We start from the raw sequence: 20788 nt of genomic DNA, 5'->3' as shown, positions 1-20788 counted from the left end.
TATTCTATGAATATAGTACTGTGCAAAAGTCTTGAGTCACCATTTATTCCTTTATATTTTCCTAGTAAAATGGGAAATATGCACAGTGATTTATTGAAATATGTACAAATGTACAGAATATAAGGCAGAAACAGAGTTTGTATAATTCTAACAAGCTTTAAAGTCGATATTTGGTGTGACCACCTTTATTCTTCAACACAGCCTGAACTCTCAGAAGCAGCTTTCTGTAATTTTTTCTTTAAGTCATCTTCAGGAATAGTTCTCCAGGCTTCTTGAAGGAGATTCAAAGCTTTTCTTTGGATGTTTCTGCCTTTTGTTCTGTTCTCTGTCAAAATGATCCCACACTGCTTCAGTAATGCTGAGGTCTGAGTTCTGGGGAGGCCAATCCATGACTGATAGGGTTCCATTGTGTGGTTTTCTATCCAGGTATGCTTTTAGTGCTTTGGCAGTGTGTGACTGTTGCCAGTCAGAGGCTTTCCAGATGGTATTGCATGAAAATAAGACGGTGCTTTTCTGCATTCAGAATTCCATCAATTTTGATGAGATCCCAATGCAACTGGATGAAATGTAGCCCCAAACATGATGGAGTTCGCACCAGGTTTTACTGATGGATGTAGACACTCACTGTTGTACCTCTCTCCTGACCTTCTCCCTATATATGGCTAAATGTGTATAAAACCAAGCACCTAGTCATGTAGACTGCTTCTACAAACATTTGCTCAGTGAATTCCAGCGTGGTACCATGACAGCATGATAGGATACCACCTGTGCAACAAGTCCAGTCGTGGACTTCTTAAAAAAAAAAAATGTAAAGCTCATGTTTATTCGTGTTATTTTTTCACATTATGTTTATTAGACATGTTAATTCACTGTCTTTTTTTCTGTAATTTTACTGACATTTTATGTATTTGAAAATAACAGGAAGATTCTGTGAAATTTATAGAAAATACTTAAATAACAGATTTTTTTTAAACTTTACAATGTATAGGCGAATGTCAAGGCAGCTCTTCAGGCTGGTGATGGAACGAGACAATGACTCAAATCCCACAAGAAACACAACAGGAGTGTTTTTTTGGAACAGACACAATAATTAAGATGTTGTTATATGACACAAAGAGTGATGTTCAATCAGGACATCCATGAAGTATTGATAGACTGAAGCAGTCTTACAGGGAGGATGGTCCAAAATTCCTTGTCGTCATTGTGAAACACTGACAGACAGTTATGGGAAATGCCTGATGGAGATTGTTGCTGCTGGAGGGGGTGTCCTTCAAGTTACTTAATTTAGAGATCAAAAACAGACATGAAACATGCAAATCTGTTATTAGTTTAGTCAGGTTGTGTGACTTAGATAAAGACCAAATTTTATTATCAATCAATAAAAAATCCTACTAATTCCAAAAGATTCACAAAGCAATGCTGATCCATTTCTGATCACAAATGAAAACACAGATTAAAAAAATGATAATTTTTAATCGGACAATCCCAAGTGGCTTCTCTGTTTAACTGCATGTGCATATTTTTTCTGCTTGCAACAATCATAAACTCTTTTGTATGAGTCTCATTTTTTCTGTTATTGAGTTAACCTTGCAAAATACCAAAGTGATCACAAAGGCTTTTCAGTGAAGCCTCGCTAGTGTTATGTAGCTCCAATCAGCTTCTGCTGGCAGCCTGAATCTGAAGTCACCGTATGGTGACATTGCATTGTGCTGAAGGACGATGAGATGGAGTCAGTGTGACAGAGCAGGATGAGGAAACGAAGAGGGGGGAAGGGAGCAGGGATGACAGCAAGGATTGACAGAAAGTGAATGTGACACGCTGGACTGAGTCGGCCTGCTAAGAGAAAGCAAGTGAGCTGCCATTGAGCTGCATGATCAGGAATGCATAGAAAACAAGGCTGGATTGATTTAGTTGAAGCAATTATGTGACACAACCTGATGAGACAACCAACATGTTCTTTGCAGCAAATGGAGCAAACAGCTGTTCTCTGGAAGCTACTATGTGGAAGCAGAGTACAGGTGAATGAGAAGCAAGCCACGCTTGCCTTTTTTTCCTTAAATAAACAAAACAACAAAGCAACATGTTCTCTTCCTTGGTTTCAGTCTCCCTCACTTCTTGCTCTTCATGCAAATCTGTCTCTTTCTCTCCATCTTTCTCTTTCTCGTTCCATGGTGACAGACGGTGCCTCCTGTGCAGTTTAGCAGTTATTACACGCTCTAAAACACACTGAACACACTGAGTCAGAGAGGCAGAGATAAAGATGGATGATGGAGGGTATCGGGCAGATTAAAATATTACAGCGTCAGGAAACTGTTTGTAAAAAGTGTGTGTATGTGAGTGTGTGAGAGATCAGATTACATATAATAATTAAGTTACATGAGACCCGTATCAATTTTTCTTGATGCACAAGGTTGTCATGTGACTGTGATTTGGCAGCAGATAAATTAGTTTCTTTTACTACTGAGCACAATGCGATGTTTGAGCAGTATTCAGCCACAGTTGTCTTTATCTCTACAGTGCTAAATATATTATCTTTAATTGCTCCACAGTGCAATTTATTGCTCCCACAGTTAAAGGTTCCACATACCAGATTTTTGATCATTTTGGACAATATAGTAGCAGACAACTATTAGCTGATGTAGAGCGGCGCAATGTGTGCTTAATGGAGGATGAAGCTGTCCCTATGTGTGTTGTAATCAAAGTGTCTGTTGTTGCTGCAGCCATGCGCGAACTGTTAGGACTCTGCACATTCATAAAGAGACTAGTGATTGACCTCCCACACTGCATTTTAAAATGGCAGCTTGGAGTCTAGTGTTCAGCTAAGATTTTACTCCAGTGGGGGGGAAACACACACACACACACACACGCACATTCCTTGATTACAAAGGCCTTCCACAAAGAGAAGAACCAAAGAGGCCACACTGGTCTGGCTTTCCTGAGCTGATGACGTGCTTTGGCAATGATTTTGAATGTTTTGGTCTGAGCACTTTGAAATTCTAAAGCTTTTGTGTGAATAGCAAACAGAATATAAATAAATACCCAGACAGTATCTTCATTATTCAGGAAAGTTGTTTCTTGACTTTGGAAAGTAGGTTGGCCAAAAAAAAAAAAAAAGAAAAACAAAGAAAAGCATTGCTTATTAGCGTTTGGCTTGTGGTCAGAGTTTTCTCTGTTGTCATAAGATGACCAAAGTATGGAAGACCTGTCACACGTTGATATTCTAAATGTGATCTGCACTTATTTTATTAATTTTTCAACGGATTATTATTTGACATTGAGTTTGATAACTTTTTAAAGCTGCACTAATCTACATTTTTGTATCAACAATAGAAAAAAAAAAGGTATGAAATATGAAAGACATTGCCAGCAATGACCAACAGAGAATTAATTATCACCCAACTGCAGTTAGCAGTGGAGGGTAAAAGAAAAAAAGTGCTAAAAGGAATGACAGAAAGGCTTCCACATATAAAGAAGAACAGTTGGTCGCTAATGGACATTTCAGATTTGGTTGTATGTATGAACCCTCTCGTATATTTCCCACAATGGGGTCAGTCAGCTGTATTCTTCACCATTTCACATCAGACACTCACTTCAAAGCTGACATCAGTTTATTTTGAATCTCTAACAGTTATTTTGTATGTCATTGCTATAAGTAACAAATTTTTGCTGACATTCCATAATCTTCCTCTCTCATCCCATCTGTCTGGAGTCATTTTCTGTGTGAGTGCGCCATTACATTAATCAAGTGCTTTGGTACAAGACACTCAATGTTAGCGCTCATTCAATTTATCACGTATCAGCTGACATTGGCGATTTGCCAATCTATCGGTATCGACATTTGTAACATATGCAAATTTAAAAAGTAAAGAAGAGATGGGAGAAACACCCTTCAGCCATGTTACGAGTGATGACATTGCATAGTTTGTCCACCAGAGGGCACTTTGCAACCTGTTGTTTAGAACACCACAAACAACCAGCCGATCCGAGCAGAGTTGGGCGGAGGGTACGCAAGAAAATAAATAACTGCACATAACAAATGTTAGGGAAATTTATTTTTTGTACTCTTAAAAATAAATCGCAGATTATATCAGAATATTGAATTTTAAATTACCAACTATTGGTATCAACCTAAGCTTTTCGGGCCAGCATAAATCATGTGAACATGTTGGTTAATCTGGTGATATTGTAGGTGGTTTTACAATGTTAACTTAATACATTAAATTAATAAGGTCATAGTATGTTAGTGTTTAAAGTTATAATTTTTTATTTATTTTATTTTATGGATTACTGGTTACCTTTTTCCAGTAATCTCAACATACAGAAATCATCTTTGTGTCATTTAAAGCATCTTGTGTTTTTCTTTGTGCCATGTTAAAAGAATTTCACTGCATAACTTCTAGGCATATCATCTGTTATATGCAGAAACGTTGCAGAAATCCCATTGCGGCAGCACTTTCCCTTTCAAACATCAAATCTCGGAATAATACTGGAGACCTATTAATATAACAAAAGACACACAAAAACAGATTTACCCTGCAGGCATACGAGGGCATGCCAGATCAATGGTAATAACAGGGGAGGAGCTGTGGCACAGTGATCTACATATCAAGCAGGATAGGATTGAGGCTCCATGTAGACATAATCTTAAATTACAAAGAGAGACTTTAGGCTTGTGTGTTTATGTGTTTAACTTGCCATTTCAAGTTCCTAAATCAACCTCTTTCAGGTAACACACTTCACTAACTTGAGTCCTATCCTGTGGTATTACTAAAGCATTTGGGACATTACATAAGGTTGTTTCTACATAGAATATTCCAGCTCTGTTTATAAGCCCCCCCAAATAGCCTCATGGTGCCTGCTTTTATAAATGCTGTAGTATGCTTTAGACTCACAAACACTGTTTGCTCTGTCATTTAAGTCAATGTGGATTTAATAGCAGTGAAATGAAAATAACCTAGATAAAGTAGCATCTAGTCCAAGTGCTCACATCCTGTATTTGCATCAGTGCATGTGTTATTGTGCCAGATGCTAAAGGCATAATATCCACAGTGGAACAGTCAAAGTCTCTGGCAAAGCCACAGTCCAGAAACAGGCTTGATATACCCATTGGACATGTAAGAGATGGGGGTGGGTTGAGGAGCTTAGTCTTTAGTATTTCTGTAATTTCTTGCCATTTTTAAGATGGCAGCAACATTATCTTTCATCAGATGTTTATAAAATTCCAGGAAATGCAAGTGTGTAGTGTATTCACACTGACCTAAAAAGCACTACATGGACCAGCATCTGCCAAATACAGCTGCATGTCACTTGCCTTCTCCTACCTAACTGTTTTCAGGATTCACACACTAAAACACATCTGGATGACAGGTTCTGGAACAGTTTTGACACTCAAATTAAAAAACCTGCTGAAGCCTTTAAAATTACACTTAAAACTGGAGCCCGACTGATGTATTGGTCAGCCTATGTTAAGGACCAATGTTTGGTTGTCTGTGATATATAAATATTGCATTATGTATTGTGATTGTGATAAGAAAATTTTTCTCCCCTGTTGTCTGTACAAAAAAGACACTTAGGGTGAGTTTGAAATTGTGCCATCACATGTTTTTCAAAACTTTGAGAACTGTCTGCAGCACCCTATTAAACATATGATAAAGCAGAGATAGCAATAACTTCATGGTAAATTGCTATTCTTTTATAAGTTGCTGCAAACCTAATAAGCAATGACCCCATTATTTTTATTTCTAAAAACACATAAGAGGAAGAAAATGGATGGATGGAGTGATGGTTGGATGGATATTGATAGTGAGAATAACTGGCCCAACTGATTTACCACTTTCTAATATTATCGGCTAATATTAGCTATTTGCCACTCTGTCAGTATGGCATTTTTATTTGCTGATAAATGCAAATTAAAAAGTAGAGATGGAAAAAAAATGCCTTTCAACCATATTTTGAGTGTTGTTTGTGTTGTTGTTCACTAGAGGGCACTATACAACTTCCTGCTGGCAACACACATGCAGCTGACCAGAACAGCTGACAACACCAGAATTAGGCATATAGCATAATCAAGTAAATAAATAACTACGCATAGCAAATATTAGGGAACTATGTTTATGTTTTGTGTTTCTAAAATAAAAAAAAAAACAATAGCTGATGAATCAATAAATATCAGTTTTTCAAATCACCAAATATCGGTACTGGTATCAGTCTGGGACCAGTCAGGCTCTAGTACTCACCTAAACATTCTTCCAGTATCAGTTAAGCTCTAATTAAAGCTAACCTACTTTCTTTCTCCCAAAGTATAATTAACTCCACATACATGGTTGAGTAATCCTCTCGCTGCAGTCTGTTGGTGCCCTTGTGTTATTCTTGACTATTTTATATGCTATTGCTTAATAACCTGCCAGTCTGAATTCTGAATTGTTTGATAGTTTCACTGTTGTCTTAATTGTATTTTGATCCATTCTTGTGTGATGATGCCCTGAATGTTTAGTTTGAACAAAGAGCAGTTTATTATTAGTCATTCATTTTCTTGATTAACTGACAAACTGTCTGATCAAATCAAATTCTCAGCTGATCAAACAAAAACATTAGTATATTAATACTAAGTAAACCAACAGATAATTGGGGAGCTGGAGTCATTAAATTTTGGGCATCTGCTTTAGGCTTTTCTGTCAGTCAGTGGTGTTTAATGGATTAGTTATGTGACAGAAAACAAATCCACATTCATTTAGGTAATTGTGGGCTCATTTTATGGCAACATGACTAAATATTAATAGGGGATACGTCTTCAAGAAGCAAAAACAAGTCCAGTCGCCCTTTTTCAAGCTCCAGAGATGATTTTACAAAATTACATTTCTAGAGCTGGCAGTGATATCGCAGTAATGAGGCAGAGTTTGGCTCTTTTATATACAGACTGACTGAGTGCCAAATAAGAGCTCCCTGTATAGTCTTACATATAGACGCACATGGCAGGATGGTATATGGAGAATGAGGCCAAGAAACAGCTGTGCGCCTGCCTAAACTGCAGCCAGGCTCCTTTTAATGAATAATTGATAATGAGAGTGATAGGTAGTTACAGCACTAAAATGGATTTGGATACAATTTTGTAGACTGATATTTGTTGGCTCAAAGATCAGTTGACTGTAATCCGTCTGCAGGATTTTCTCTGCAGTTGATGATTACATTTTTTTGTTCCTATATTTTTTCCCCTCCAGCCAAAACTATTAAAATCCCAGTCCAGCACTGAGGAACAACAGATTGGCATACAGATGTTGTTTTCTCTGAAACATAAATGCTGAGGAGGACAAATGTGAGCACTTCCAGAGGTTGAAGTGATGCCATAAAGTCATAAAATAAATCAGTGGATGCCTCTACTGAGTGGCTGTTAGTATGAAACTGATACAGAGGGAAATAAAGGGGGAGAGAGACACAGGTGCAGTGGCAGGGGTAATAAAAAAAACAAGATGCTGATAAATTCAATAAACTAATAAACAGATGTTATAAAGAGAATTGAGGAGAAATGGATGGTCAACAGTGGCGGCATTCGGGGTTTGTGTGCTGGGGTTCTTTGGTGACTAATCATTTCCGTGTGCGACGCAGAGCGACACAGCTCCCTCGGGGGCAGCAGTTCATTTTTCTGATGAGTGCACACATGCAAGCAAACATGCACAAAGGACACACACACAAACTTGCATTTCCCCCGCCCACTTCTTTTAATAATAAGCAGAGAGAATACAGTCATCTGTTTATGGGAGCGTGAATTGTGCACGGACACACACACAAACACACACATGCAAAAAGTGATGTCAGAAGGTCCCATATTTCAGGTTTAAATGTCAGATTGAACATAATGCTTTCAGATGGACACAATAACAACCTGAGCTCGCTCACTTCCTTTCAGCCTTAGTAAATGCTGCAAGCAAAACTATAAAAATGCCACTCTGTGGCAGTTGGCATTCTCAGTGTGGGTAATTTTCCAAAATAATAGAAAATAGTGTACGATGACAGCATGATGTAGCAGAGGGATGTATGAAAAGCAGGAACGCTAGTAATAAAAAGCAGTTCTTGCTGATAGACCTCTCGTCCACTCTTAACCCTAGAACACTAACTTTGAGTGATTGTGACCCTCGTGAAAGTGCGAGCGATGGTGTTACAGAACTCATTTCAGTGTTGTGGGGTTAAAATGTCTCAAGTTTATGTTGTAACTGTCATCTTCATGTGATACAACATCAGATGTTTTAACTTGGTTTCTAAACAACCCTTTGTCAGTTAGCTTTGCCCCAGTGAGCAACAAAAAACCAGCCAAAGGATTCGTTCGGCTGTGGTCTGTCCTCTAGGCCTCAGGCTGCAGACCTTCAATATGCATCCCAGCTTCTGCTGCTTTTGTGTCATAATTCAGGTCGAGCTGTGATTAAAAAGTCAGATGATCACAATATAGTAAGGAAGTAAAATAGGACATGGCTGCAAGCACTCAGTTAAAGTGCCTGAATTTCTCCCACTGCACTGATCTGAGTGTAGTTTTATATTATTTGCATGACAAAGGTTCTTCATGTAACAATACATGCTGCAAACTACAAGTCTGTCTTGCAGATAACTGATGAGTATGGGGGGGGGGGGGGGGGGGGGGGATCTAGAGACCCTTTAGTTGCTCCAGATGGAGATGTGCTAAATCTGTCTCAAGTGATATACAGTTCACCAGTGGCTGTCTGGCTATTGCACATCATTTTATGTGTGCAACTTTTTAATAGTTACATAAATGTGTCTGAAAATCAGGAGTGAATATTTACTACAAAATAAATAATGCAGACGATCCATTATTTTGCCATTTCATGACCACAAAAGTAGCACTTTGGAAATCCTGGGGAGTGCCATGTCTGGAGTCGTGACTGTGAGGGCTTCCAGATTGAATTTCCAGAACTGTGCAAAGATCAATTTGGGAAAACGAAATGAGCTTAGCTGTTCCTTTCACCTTCGCCATGCCCTCGGGTGCAGCTTTTAGCTCCTAGTTGCTGTGTTGGACTGACAGTAACAAACACTGCCGCTGCAAAGGTGTGAAGGTGCCTGAAATTAATTGCATGCTTGACTAAGTTTCTTTTTCTCCTTTAACAACATTCTTATCAGTCACTTGTTTGTTAGCTGTCATTTCTCACACCCACACAATGGTAATGAGTAGGGACTTTTACTCAAGTACTGTGCTTGGATAGAAATGTGGACATTACACTTTACACTGGGCTGGGACCACAGCAGTATATCACATCAGCTTGGTTATGCAATACATTATCAATACTACACCTGAATATAGTTGGGCCTGGTGGTGTCCAATGTATAAATTTAAATCATGCATAAAATTTAAATAAGTGAGCTATGTAAACTTAAAATTTTTTCTTCAAGTAAAAAAAAAAACATAGCTGCAGAGACCAAAGCTGTGTTTTGTTTTTTTTTTAACCAGGATTAAAACATTTTAATCCTGACACTTAAGTAGTATTTGTCCTGCAGTGTTTTCACTTTACAATCATTTAGCAGAGCTTTCACATGAGGAAGGGATCTGCAGACTTCTTCCAGCCCTGCACCCATGTCTTCATTCTTCTGTTGTTTTCTTACTTCATACTTAGAGCCCAACCACTATAGCGGCAGGGACGATATATCTGTATGAGCATTTATAATGGCCGATAAATGAAGATTAAAAAAGTAAAGAATGTTAGAGGGGTTAATGTTGGATAGTTTGTGCACCAGATTTCTGCAGTGTTAGCAACACGTGTTTGAAATGCTGCAAACACGACAACCAGCTAATCGGAGCAGTCAGGCAGAGCGTAAATGAGTAATCCTGAAAGTTTATTTTTAAACAGCATTGTCATATTATCTTAGTAAGGACTCATGAATAACTACACATAACAAATGTGAAGGAAGTCTGTTATAATTTTTGAAAGAAAAAAAATTGGCTGATTTGTTGGATTTTTAAATCACCAAATTTCAGCATTAGTATCAGTTAAGCTCTATTATCGATTCCCATTTCTAGAAACAGGCAGCACGGTCTGGGTTCGATTCCACCTCTCGCTGTGTGGAGTTTGGATGTTCGCCCCATGTCTACATGCAGTTACTGGGGTTAGGTAATTGGTCACTCTAAACTGCCCATAGGTGTGAATGTGAGAGTGAGTGGTTGTCTGTCCCTCTGTGTTTGGCCCTGCGACAGGCTGGCGACCTGTACAGGGTGTACGCTGCCTCTCGCACTGCCCCCCCCGACCCTGAACAGGATAAGCAGAAGAGAATGGATGGAGGGATTTCCGGAAACATTTTCTTTTGTGACATTTTTTTTTTTTTTGTACTGTTAAATAATCTAATAAAGTATTTTGAGGATTTAAAAATATCATGAACACATCTGTTCAGTGTTTTGTTTTGGTTTTGTTATTTTTGTTAAATGAAGATGTGTACCTCTATTGGTTCACCTCTCCTTTTCTCTTTCAGCTTCTTCTCCTTCTGTCCCACAATCCATTTCTGCTCTTCTCTACTGGGACTAATTACTAATTAACTTTCAGTCCCACAGCACAAACAGAGTCCCAGAGGGTAGCAGCTACAGCTATTTAATCACTTGTTGTGTACGTGCATAAACGCGCGGGTCGGCCCCTTTATGTGTCCTTTTGATACATCTGTGCCCCTATAACAATGTCCACTATTTGTGTAAGATTGAGAATAAAAATAAGAAGTATTGATTGTGTCTTTTGTCCATGCAGGAAGGGGCAGCATGACAACAGAAATGCAAGAGATCGCCATCACGGAGGATAAGCCTTTACTCACAGGCCAGGCTGACACTGCCAAGGTCAGAGATGGAGACATATACTAAAACAGATAAACGTACAGACGTTATACAACACTGATTTCCATATAGGCTGCATGCAAAAGCTCCTGATTTAATGTAATCTGAGCATAAAGAACACCAGCAGACACACACACACACACACACACTACATAGCTGCCACGAGCGTGAAATGAAACCACAGTACAACCAAGAGAAAGGAAAAGGTTGGCTGGTGTATGTGTGAGTGTGTCACTATGTGTCCTTGCTGTGCATATGTGCATGAATGAAAGTGGTTTTGAGACTGAGCAAAGCTTACATGTGACAACATGTGTTCCGAGCACAACTGTGCATGACTTTGTGCGTCAGTGTGTGCTTATATATATGTGTGTGCGCGTTAGCGCACAGCTGCAGCGCTGGCTCATATTTGCCAGGTTGACGTCAAAGCCCCGAGGGAACGGGAGCAGATCCTCTGCTCTGCTGGGCTGATGTTGCCGTGCAGACGCAGCACTGCACTGCACTGCACTGCAGAGCCACCTGTTGGGCAAAGAGGGAAATACAGCACTGAAACAAAAACAACACAAGTAATCTTTTGCAGCCGCCTCACAGCAAGAAGGTTCCTGGCTCAAACCCCACATTGGCTCATTGGGGTTTGCATGTTCTCCTTGGGACTGAAAACATGCATGTTAGGATAACTGGTGATTCTAAATATGCCACTGATGTGAGGTACAGTTTCTAACATTATGCTGTGATTTTTTAACTATTTTCAGAGCTGTGACTAGCAATTATCCTTTTTTTTTTTTAGTAACAAATTTGCTGTTTTTTTTAAATTGTTTTTAATAATTAATTAATACCTATTTCTTGATATGTTTCAGTTAATATGGTAAAACAGAATTTACTCAAAATGTGATCAAAAACACAAGGAAATAATGCTGAGACATGAGATTCACAGGATGTGAAGGGCAAACAGACAAAACAATAATGGACAAGAGAGACATGGGACTTTATATACACCATCCATCCATCTTCCTAACCACTCATCCAATTCATGGTCACAGAGGGGCTGGAGCCTATCCTAGCTGCCATAGGGTGAGAGGCGGGGTACACCCTGCAGAGGTTGCCAGTCTGTCACAGGGCCAACAGACGACAAATCACGCTCTCTATATAAAGTGTGGGAGGAATGTGGAGCCACTTATAGCTGGAGTACCTGAGAGAAAAACCCCACACAGCACACAGAGAACACGCGTACTCTGCACAGAAGCCCCCAGCTGTGCGCTGGATTCAGACCCAGGACCTTCTTGCTGTGAGGTGACAGTGCTAATCACTGCACCACTGTGCTGCTCTTTATATACACGTGAGGAGCTAATTGGGGAAGAAGTAGAAACAACCAGGAGGTTACAGTAGGATAGTACCACCATTTTTCCTAAACTGTTTTCCTTGACCTCAGTGGAAAACTTCATGATGTCAAAAAAATTATGAGGAATAAAGAAATTATGAAACTTTACAAGAAAGACATACCCCAGAGTGTGGATGTTGCTGATGTGGATCTGCTGCGGTCAGTGGATTATCTGACACACTTGGCCCTGCGCGCTCTTTATATGCTGACAGTGTCCTACCAGTTAGACTTAAATGAAGTGCTCACCCTCATGTCAACTCATGTTTTCCCTTCCCACTGAGATGATTTAACTCCGGCATTTATCAAGGCAGGACCCACAGCATTCATGACTGAAGCCAAATTAATTAATGATAATCATAGAGTCTGGCAGTACAGCCTAGTAAGGCTGTACTGCCAGACACACAAAATGAGTATTTACTGTAACTAATGCAAAGTGAGTTATGCTACCATTCACTTTGATCATCTTAATATAGCAGTCTTTTTGTGCAGAGAGCATTTGACTTGCACGAAGCAACAACTGTAGAACATGTAAATTTGACTGCAGCAGTGTAAACATTCAGAGTTTGCCTGTGGGTTAATTGCAGAGGTATTTAGCTTGATGATCTGAGTCCCTGTCATTCATGGGGATCATTTGTTTTGTGAACGGCCTGATGGTGCAGCCCTTTTTAATTTCTGTCTTTTTTAGGGATTCAACCAGCTTTTATTATAGCTGCACACTCAGTTAGGAACCTCTGTAAGCGGCAAATGACAAAACCAGAGGGTGTGACACGCAAGCAAAGAGGGGGAGACGGAGAAGCACAAAGTCATGACATTTGATAGACCTACACCACCCCGCTTCAAAAATAACAAACTGCTGTTTTCCAGAAAATAGTTTACCTTACCCTGATTCACTGATTGAATTTAAAAAAAAAAAACAGCAATAAAAATATTTAAATCACAGACAGTTTTGCCATCAAATGAGAATCCTTTTTTTTTTTTTTTTAAAACCACATGTTGGTCCGTTTGTGTCCTCGTTGTTCTTCAGCTTCTTCCTCAGTTCGCATTTTTTCAAAGGTTCTTACACTGGACAGATGATCAGTTGGTACGGATCTACACAGTAACCGCCGTTATGCCAGACGACACATTTTAAGCTGGCTTTTGAGCTGCCGATGAAACAGCCTCCACTCATATGCATTTACTCACAACCCATTGCCACCCCAAAAGATCTCAGCATCAACGCAATAAAAAAAAAGCTCATCAACCATTTCAGAAAATGGAGTAAGATCTTTGTCACCATGTCTATAAAAAGAAAATTTGGTTCCTGGAGCCAGAAGGTTTTTCTTCACTGAGCCTAGACCCAAGGCAACTCAGCTGCTTCCTTTGGCAGATCCAAATTCTCATATTAAGTCATTTAACTGGTGAATAACTGGGGGGACAGATGATCTACGAGAAGATGGATCTTCAGAGTCCTCATCACTAGTTGTTGTGCATCTGCCAGACACAAACATCGGTCGAACTCGTTTCTCTCATCAAGTCTAACTAATAGATGATTTAGTTTTGGAACTGTATTCAGAAATATTGACTAAACAATAGCAGCAGTCATCAAAGTGATTTCTGTGGCTCCCTCCACACCTCTGGAATACCAAAACCAAGCTCTCTCTCCTGTCTCCCTGAGTCCATCCACAGATAGAGCAAAAAACATCTGAATCATGGGAACAGTTGCCACTTTTGATCAAAATGTGGGACATGATAGAGGAAAAGGGATATTATTTTTTAATTCAGCAACCCAACATTAATAAGTGTCAGTTTTCATGAAGCTAATATGATTTGGCAATTTTTTTTTCACCCCACAGAGTGAAGGTGTGAGTTTTTGTGTAAAGAGGTTGCATAATGGTCCAATTTGTTGACCCGTGCATTACATGCTCGAAAACCTCTGTACTTAAATAGAGAGATGACAAGAACTGTGTGAGAGCTTCTTTGGAATGATTTGCGATATCTAAACTTGCATTGCTCACTGGTATCTCCTGGCTGCACCCACATCACAGGCTCTATGACCAACACTCACAATCCAGCCGGGATCCTCCCTCCAGTTGCCAAAGCCCCAGGACTTCCTTTTTTCTCCTCTGTGATGACTTCCATCTGCACACACCCACTTCCACTTCAACTTCCCACACTGCTAATTTTCTAAGAGCTTGTGATGCTAGTAATTCATTAGTGGGGGGTAAACGGATCCAAGGCTGCAAATGAGCCCACCCGTTTGAAACCGCTGTCAATACTTCCTCTATTTAATGCCAAGCATGTCACAACCACCTGCTCCTCTGAAGGGGCTCTCTGCTGTTCTATCAGCAGCGTGATGCCACCCATCCTGCCTTTGTGGGTGTCAATTAGGAAGCAAAGCCTCTCGTGACATGAAAGAACAAAGAAATGAAAGAACAGCAAGCTGAGCTTTCTTTCTTGTGGACTTTGTTTTCAATAATGCACACTAAAAGATACATTAGAAAAGTCCTGATTAGATATTTAAGAAGCTTTCAAATTAGACAAGTGGTAATTATTTAAATTTGTTCAGCTAGTGGGTAGCTTGAGCCCTCCTCAGCTTATATCTTGGGTTTTTTTTTATAAATATAGTCCCTGTAGTGCACATGCACACCATTCCTTTCCACTGAGTAGTTCCTTTCTTGGACATCACTTAGTTTCAAATGTAAAAAGAAAACATTGTGCATCTTTTGCTAATAAGACTATTTCTCTTTTTTCACAGGATGCAGAACTGGCTGCTAGGATACTCCTGGATCAAGGACAGGTAAGACTGTGTGTGAAGTGTGTACTAAAGCATTTGATTAAGCTTTACAATATTATTATTATTCAAGATTATAATGAAATGTATGACTAGTTTTGATTCATCTTTATTAAAGCATCTTTGGTGACTGCGGTGGGTTTTTTCCCTTTTAGTATTCATTAGGACAGACAAGGTCAAAACATAACATAGAATTGGCATAAAAATTGTCTACACAGAAGAGTTGTTATAATGGAGTTTACTATTGTAAAACAGCAACAATGAATTTACCCTTGTTTTGCTGAGTTATACATTTTTTTAAAAACTTGATTGCACCTCTTTTTGACCAACATGGCGCCAAGTTGCCTTTTGATAATCAGCCCACATTTTGACCAGTTTGACATGAACTGAAAAAGAGAGTTTCTGCAGTCCTGTGGAAAACTAAGTACACCCTCACTGCCTCCATATGATTTAAAAGCCTAAGTAGCAGCCAGGAGCTGCTAATCAAATGTGCTTGATTAATTGATCATCAGCAAGTGTGACATTTTGGCCGTTTGCATGTCTGGAGCATCCGGGCGCATTGCCGCAATCTTCCTAGTAATGAACATCCCAGCAAATTCACCCCAAGGTCAGACTGTGCGATGCTCAAAGAAACAGCAAAAAAACAAAAAAAACAAGAACTACATTTAAAATCTACAGGCTTCAGTTAGCATGTTAAATGTTAAAGTTTATGACAGTAAATTAAAATAAAAAGACTGAACATACATGGCTTGTTTTAGAAGGGTCAATCATGGTGGTGGAGGGGTGATGATTTGGGCTTGTTTTGCAGCCACAGGATCTCAGCACCTTGCAGTCACTGAGACGTCCATGAACTCCTCTGTATACCAAAGTATTCTGGAGTCAAATGTGAGGATATCAGTCCAACAGCTAAAACTTGATCTAAACAAGGATCCCAAACATGCCAGCAAATCTACAACAGAACATCCCAGTCAAAGCTTGAAATGTTGTGGTGAGACCTTCAGAGAGCTGTGCATAAACAAATGCCTGCAAACCTCAATGAACTGAAACAATTCTGTAAAGAAGAGTGGGCCAAAATTCCTCCACCATGATGTGAGAGTAATAAAATCACACAGAAAAACCACTGAATTATTGCTGCTGAAGGTGGTTCTACAAGCTGCTGAATCCGGGGGTTATATTTAATTTTTCACAGGACCTGCATGGAGCTCTGAGAAAACCTTTTTCACATAACTGTAGTAGAAATAGAATTGGGTGGACTCTGAGCTGCATCTTGTGAAACATCACTGTAACCCCTCCCATAGATGCTCATGCCAGTGGTTCCAGTCTTTGGGCTCATTAACTTTTTCTTTTCTTTCTTTTCTTTTCTTTTCTTTTCTTTTCTTTCTTTTCTTTCTTTTCTTTTCTTTTCTTTTCTTTTCTTTCTTTCTTTTCTTTTTATTGTGGAAATGTGTGGAACTACTTCTAGATTAAACACTAGTACATTGTTGGTTGTATCTACTTAAAGACCAAAGACTGCAGGCAAGCTCCAGACGTTACAATCGTCTTTAAAAACTTAGAGGCATGATGAAAGAAAACAATAATTCTGGCCTTAGTGTGTCAGGTTCGGACAGGCTTTCTGGACAAAAGTAGACAGGCTAAACACTCAGATTGTCAGTGATTTTAGGAGAATACTCCAGTAGCTGAGATGGGTCTATAGAGATGAAGCACGCAGGCTAAAGAGTCTGCTGGTAAGCCAGAGCGAGGCTGTAGAAAGATTGAGAGCAGGCAGACATGTGAATGCTGCTGAAGACAAGCTGTAGAGTGAATGCTTGGCTGGGCAACCAGCAGAGGAGAAAGGAGCTCCAAACACAGGAGAGCAGAGTGACTGGTGAGCCGTGGAAAATAGTCACTGCAACAGGAGGAGCTGATGAGCCACAGGCGTGGCACCCTGATTCCAGCAGAGCTGGCAGAACAACAATGTTGAGCGAATATTATATCAGGCTTACATTTTTAAACTTTGTGTCGCTCTCTCTAGGAGCACAGTGTTGAGACCCCACATGGCGTCCTGCACGTGACCCTCCATGGCACGCGAACCACCCGTAGGCCCGCTATCCTCACTTTCCATGATGTGGGTCTGGACAGTGAGTAGCTCTCTGTCTCTCTCTCAGCCTCCCTCAAGTCTAATAATCTCTTCCTTGTTACTGACTTCTTTTTGCCTCCTTCTGATTGTTTGCTCTTCTTTCTTTCTTTCTTTCTTTCTTGCACAGGTAAGAGCTGCTTCTCTCCTCTGTTTAAGTTCGATGAGATGCAGGAGATTGTGAAGAATTTCACCCTGATTCATATTGACGCCCCGGGACAGGAGGAAGGGGCTGCCGCCTACCCAGCAGGGTAAAACATTCACTGTGCCTAATTAGGTGTCCTGCAGTAACCCTGCACTTTTTTAAAGTAAACTTCTGAGAAATGAAAACGATCTTCCGTGCAGGCCTGAACCTAATCTCTTCTAAAAATCCTTAACATTTCTCCTCTCTCATATCTCCCCCCCTCCCCACCATCTCTGTTCTCCAATGCTGCTCTTGTCAGAGGTTTAACAAAAATCCCTTCTTTTCTCTTTCCGCACTTACTTACCCCCCCCCCCCCCCCCCCCCCCCCCCCCCCCCCCCCCCCCCCCCCCCCCCACACTACTTCTCTATCACTCCCTTCCTTGTGAGATTATTTTAGTGGCTCAGGGGGATTTTGTTGCATGTATGTCGCAGATTCTCAGCTCTGACCCTTAACTGCCACTGCTGATTCTAGAAATTGAAGCTCATTCTCACTGTGGATTTAAATCCTTGTGGATCGAGGTGTTAGCCATCCTATTTGTTTATGAAATTCATCACATTTAAAAGCATTGCCCGGCTGCCACAAATAGATTGTGGAGATCACAATTAGCATTTCCTGGCGTGGGATAACGTTCTTCACATATTTGTTTTCATATTAAGGCGCTCAATTGCATTAAGCTCATTTGTGTGTGCTGTTGCAGTTACCAGTATCCCTCCATGGAGACCATATCAGAGATGATCCCAGCTGTCCTGCAGTTTTTCAAGTGAGCTCACTGTATTTATTTTGATGTAAACACAAACAGATTTTTGGCTTTGTGTACCTGCGGAGAATTGAATGTTTTTGCATGGGAAAGATGTCTGTAAAAATGTGTGCTGCATTTGTGGTGGAAAGCAAACACACCCAGCTTCCAAAAGTCTTGAGCCACCCCTCATTTATTTATATCTTTGTTCCAGGAAGTAAGAGTTTATTGTCATTTTTTTTTTTTTTAAGTGTCCTTGAGACACAAATCCCTTTGGGGTTGCATCAGGAAGACCATCTGGCATTAAAAGAAAAAAAACAAAAAAATCTGCCAAACACACAGAGCCACATGCTGTGGTGAGCACTTCTGAATCGGGGAAAGCAGGAAGTCTTCTTCTTCTTCGGCAGTACTTTCAGAGTTTTTTTTCTTTGGACATTTGCTGCATTTTCACTCACTTTCAGTCCAGGTCACTTTCAGAGGAATGTATTTGTGTTTGTTAAACCCCTTAACACTGACCTGTTAATCATTCAAGCATAAAAAAGTACCCAACCCAAGGGATGAACCAGTGTTGTGTCCACATGTAACAGACAACTTACCAAACACCCAGTTTTCAGTTGTATCTTTAGGCACTTTGTTACTAGCAGCCTAAACTCATTATTTGTTCTCATTTCTTTATGAATTATACCAACGATAACACAGTTTGACTGGCATAAAATAGTATTTTTGCACCAACAAGGTGATTCTCAAAGAGCCATTTTAACTGAAAACTTGCCATAATCTCCGCACGGCGTGTAAGGGTTAGTGTAAGGTGTTGTTAAGAATTTGAGGAAACTGGAAAAAACCATCTAAAGTAAAGGAATGGCAGCATTTCCGCAGCATATAATTAGAATAATACAAAATTTGCTTTTGCTTTATATACTGCATTTTCGTGTATGTTTGTGTGTATTTTAATAAATGATTGCATCTATTCCCCATTTTCCTAGCAAAATATAAAGAAATGAGAGCCGTGACTCAAGACTTTTCCACAGTACTGTAGCTATGCGAGTAACTTTTAGCCAGGGTGTTCAGCAACACTGAGATGAATCAAAAAGGAACATTTACTTTTTAATATCCCTTTAATAACACTGTGTGTTTACATGCATATGCATATGATGTAGGTGTTATTAACCTTTATCCTTCTGTCAGCTTCCGTACCGTGATCGGAGTGGGCGTGGGAGCAGGAGCATACATCCTCGCCAGGTTCGCGGTAAGCATCATTTCCATGATGAGTCATTTTAGTCCCCGCTTTCACACTTTGCAGAGGCCTTTTTTTTCTTTTTTTTCATTTACAGTTGTGTGTTGTGCTGACTGGAAATGCTGACAGACTCCAACAGGAACACTTTGTCAGATAAATATGTAAAAATGTGACATTTGGGGACCTTTGTGTACAAACCTCTAGTAGTAATAATGAAAAAATAATAATAACAAAATGCTGAAAGAACATTTCCTTTGCTTTAAATGTGAAAACTTTACCCGAAAATCAGCATCTTCAGAATAAACTCAGCACACCTACGTCTGCAGACTCGAATAACAGCATCCACCTCTGTCTCCAACAATAATTAGGACCAAATGACAATTTTCTTTTAGGTCACTTCCAGGTAAGTATTCCTGATGTTGAATAAAGAGTTCCCAAATAACTTTAATGTTCCTAAATGAATGTTAAAACTTCTACACCAAAGGGCCTTTATTAATGAGTATTAAGTACAAAGAACAGCTGACTTTCTTAGAGACGCTGCTCAAAAAAATGAGGGGAATGCTCGATCATCACAGTGTGACACAAAGTCAGGTAAACTTTGGGGATATAAACCTGTCCAGTAATGGATCATAAATCATTGTAAATCAAAGTGACAGCAGATGCACTGGAGAAGCAGTGAGAAAACAACCTCCAAATTAACAGTGCTTTTACAGGTGGTGGCTACAGACCACTGCTCTCTCCTTATCCTCCATCTCCTCCTGATGGATCTTTCTCTAATTTTGCTTTTTCTTAGTGTCTTTGTTGCCACTGGCACCATGAGATGGTATCTGCAACCCATTCAGGTTGCACAGGTAGTCCAGGCTCCTCTGGGATGGTACATCCATACCAGCTAGGTGGGGACGTAGGAGGGCATCAACCTGGCATTGTGCAGCTTGTTTGGCAGCTGCAGAACTTGCGGGTCTGCCATTGGTGCTCTGTTCTCCTTACAGATGAGAAGAGGTCCATACTGAGCATATGTGACAGATGTAAAAGGGTCTGGAGACAACACTAAGCTGCTTGAAACATCATCCAGCACAGTGGGCTTATTATACCTGCTTTTCTTCACCAAAAATGACGTCACACCTTGGTGTCGTTTCAGCTGACGGTGCGCCTTTCAGTTTTTGTGACCTTGCACAGGTGCTGCGGCCCACGTCACTGGGCTGAAGACACGAGTGAATGATCATGTTGGTTTTTACCACCAGTTTAATGACATATCAGTATGGAAGCTCAGAGATTCTCAGGTTATACAGAGGGAGCTGTTGCAATAGTTAAATTTTAAAAAATGCCATTGGCTGGCCTCAGGTTTGCATCCAACCCAACTCTGGGACGTATTCGATGCTGTCAAACGGAACCACAGACGGTCCAGGCGATCGCTGATGCCCTGACCGGGGAGGAGACACCATCAGGCTTCTCATCAGGAGCGCAGACATTTTTAAGAGGACACACAGGCACCTGGGCAGCACACATACTACTGAGCCCCATTATGAAGCAAGTTGGAGCATCCTCTGATTTGACCTTTTTAA

The 20788-nt window shown here is 40.2% G+C and overlaps 1 protein-coding gene across 1 annotated transcript in view; it reads left to right on the top strand.

Annotated features, from left to right (window-relative positions):
* ndrg2 (NDRG family member 2) overlaps nt 1-20788 on the top strand; it is a 48885-nt gene that overhangs the window by 20959 nt on the left and 7138 nt on the right. The window contains exons 2-7 of the mRNA XM_030753100.1: nt 10731-10816; nt 14923-14964; nt 16970-17075; nt 17202-17322; nt 17954-18016; nt 19178-19238. Coding sequence (XP_030608960.1) covers nt 10742-10816; nt 14923-14964; nt 16970-17075; nt 17202-17322; nt 17954-18016; nt 19178-19238 — 468 coding nt within the window. The 5' untranslated portion in view covers nt 10731-10741. The remainder of the gene's footprint in view (nt 1-10730; nt 10817-14922; nt 14965-16969; nt 17076-17201; nt 17323-17953; nt 18017-19177; nt 19239-20788) is intronic.

The sequence above is a fragment of the Archocentrus centrarchus genome, chromosome 18, assembly GCF_007364275.1.
Source record: "Archocentrus centrarchus isolate MPI-CPG fArcCen1 chromosome 18, fArcCen1, whole genome shotgun sequence".
Classification (NCBI taxonomy): Eukaryota; Metazoa; Chordata; class Actinopteri; order Cichliformes; family Cichlidae; genus Archocentrus; species Archocentrus centrarchus.
The sequence above is the reverse complement of the archived record's forward strand: the minus strand, read 5'-3'. Positions and strand labels throughout refer to the sequence as shown.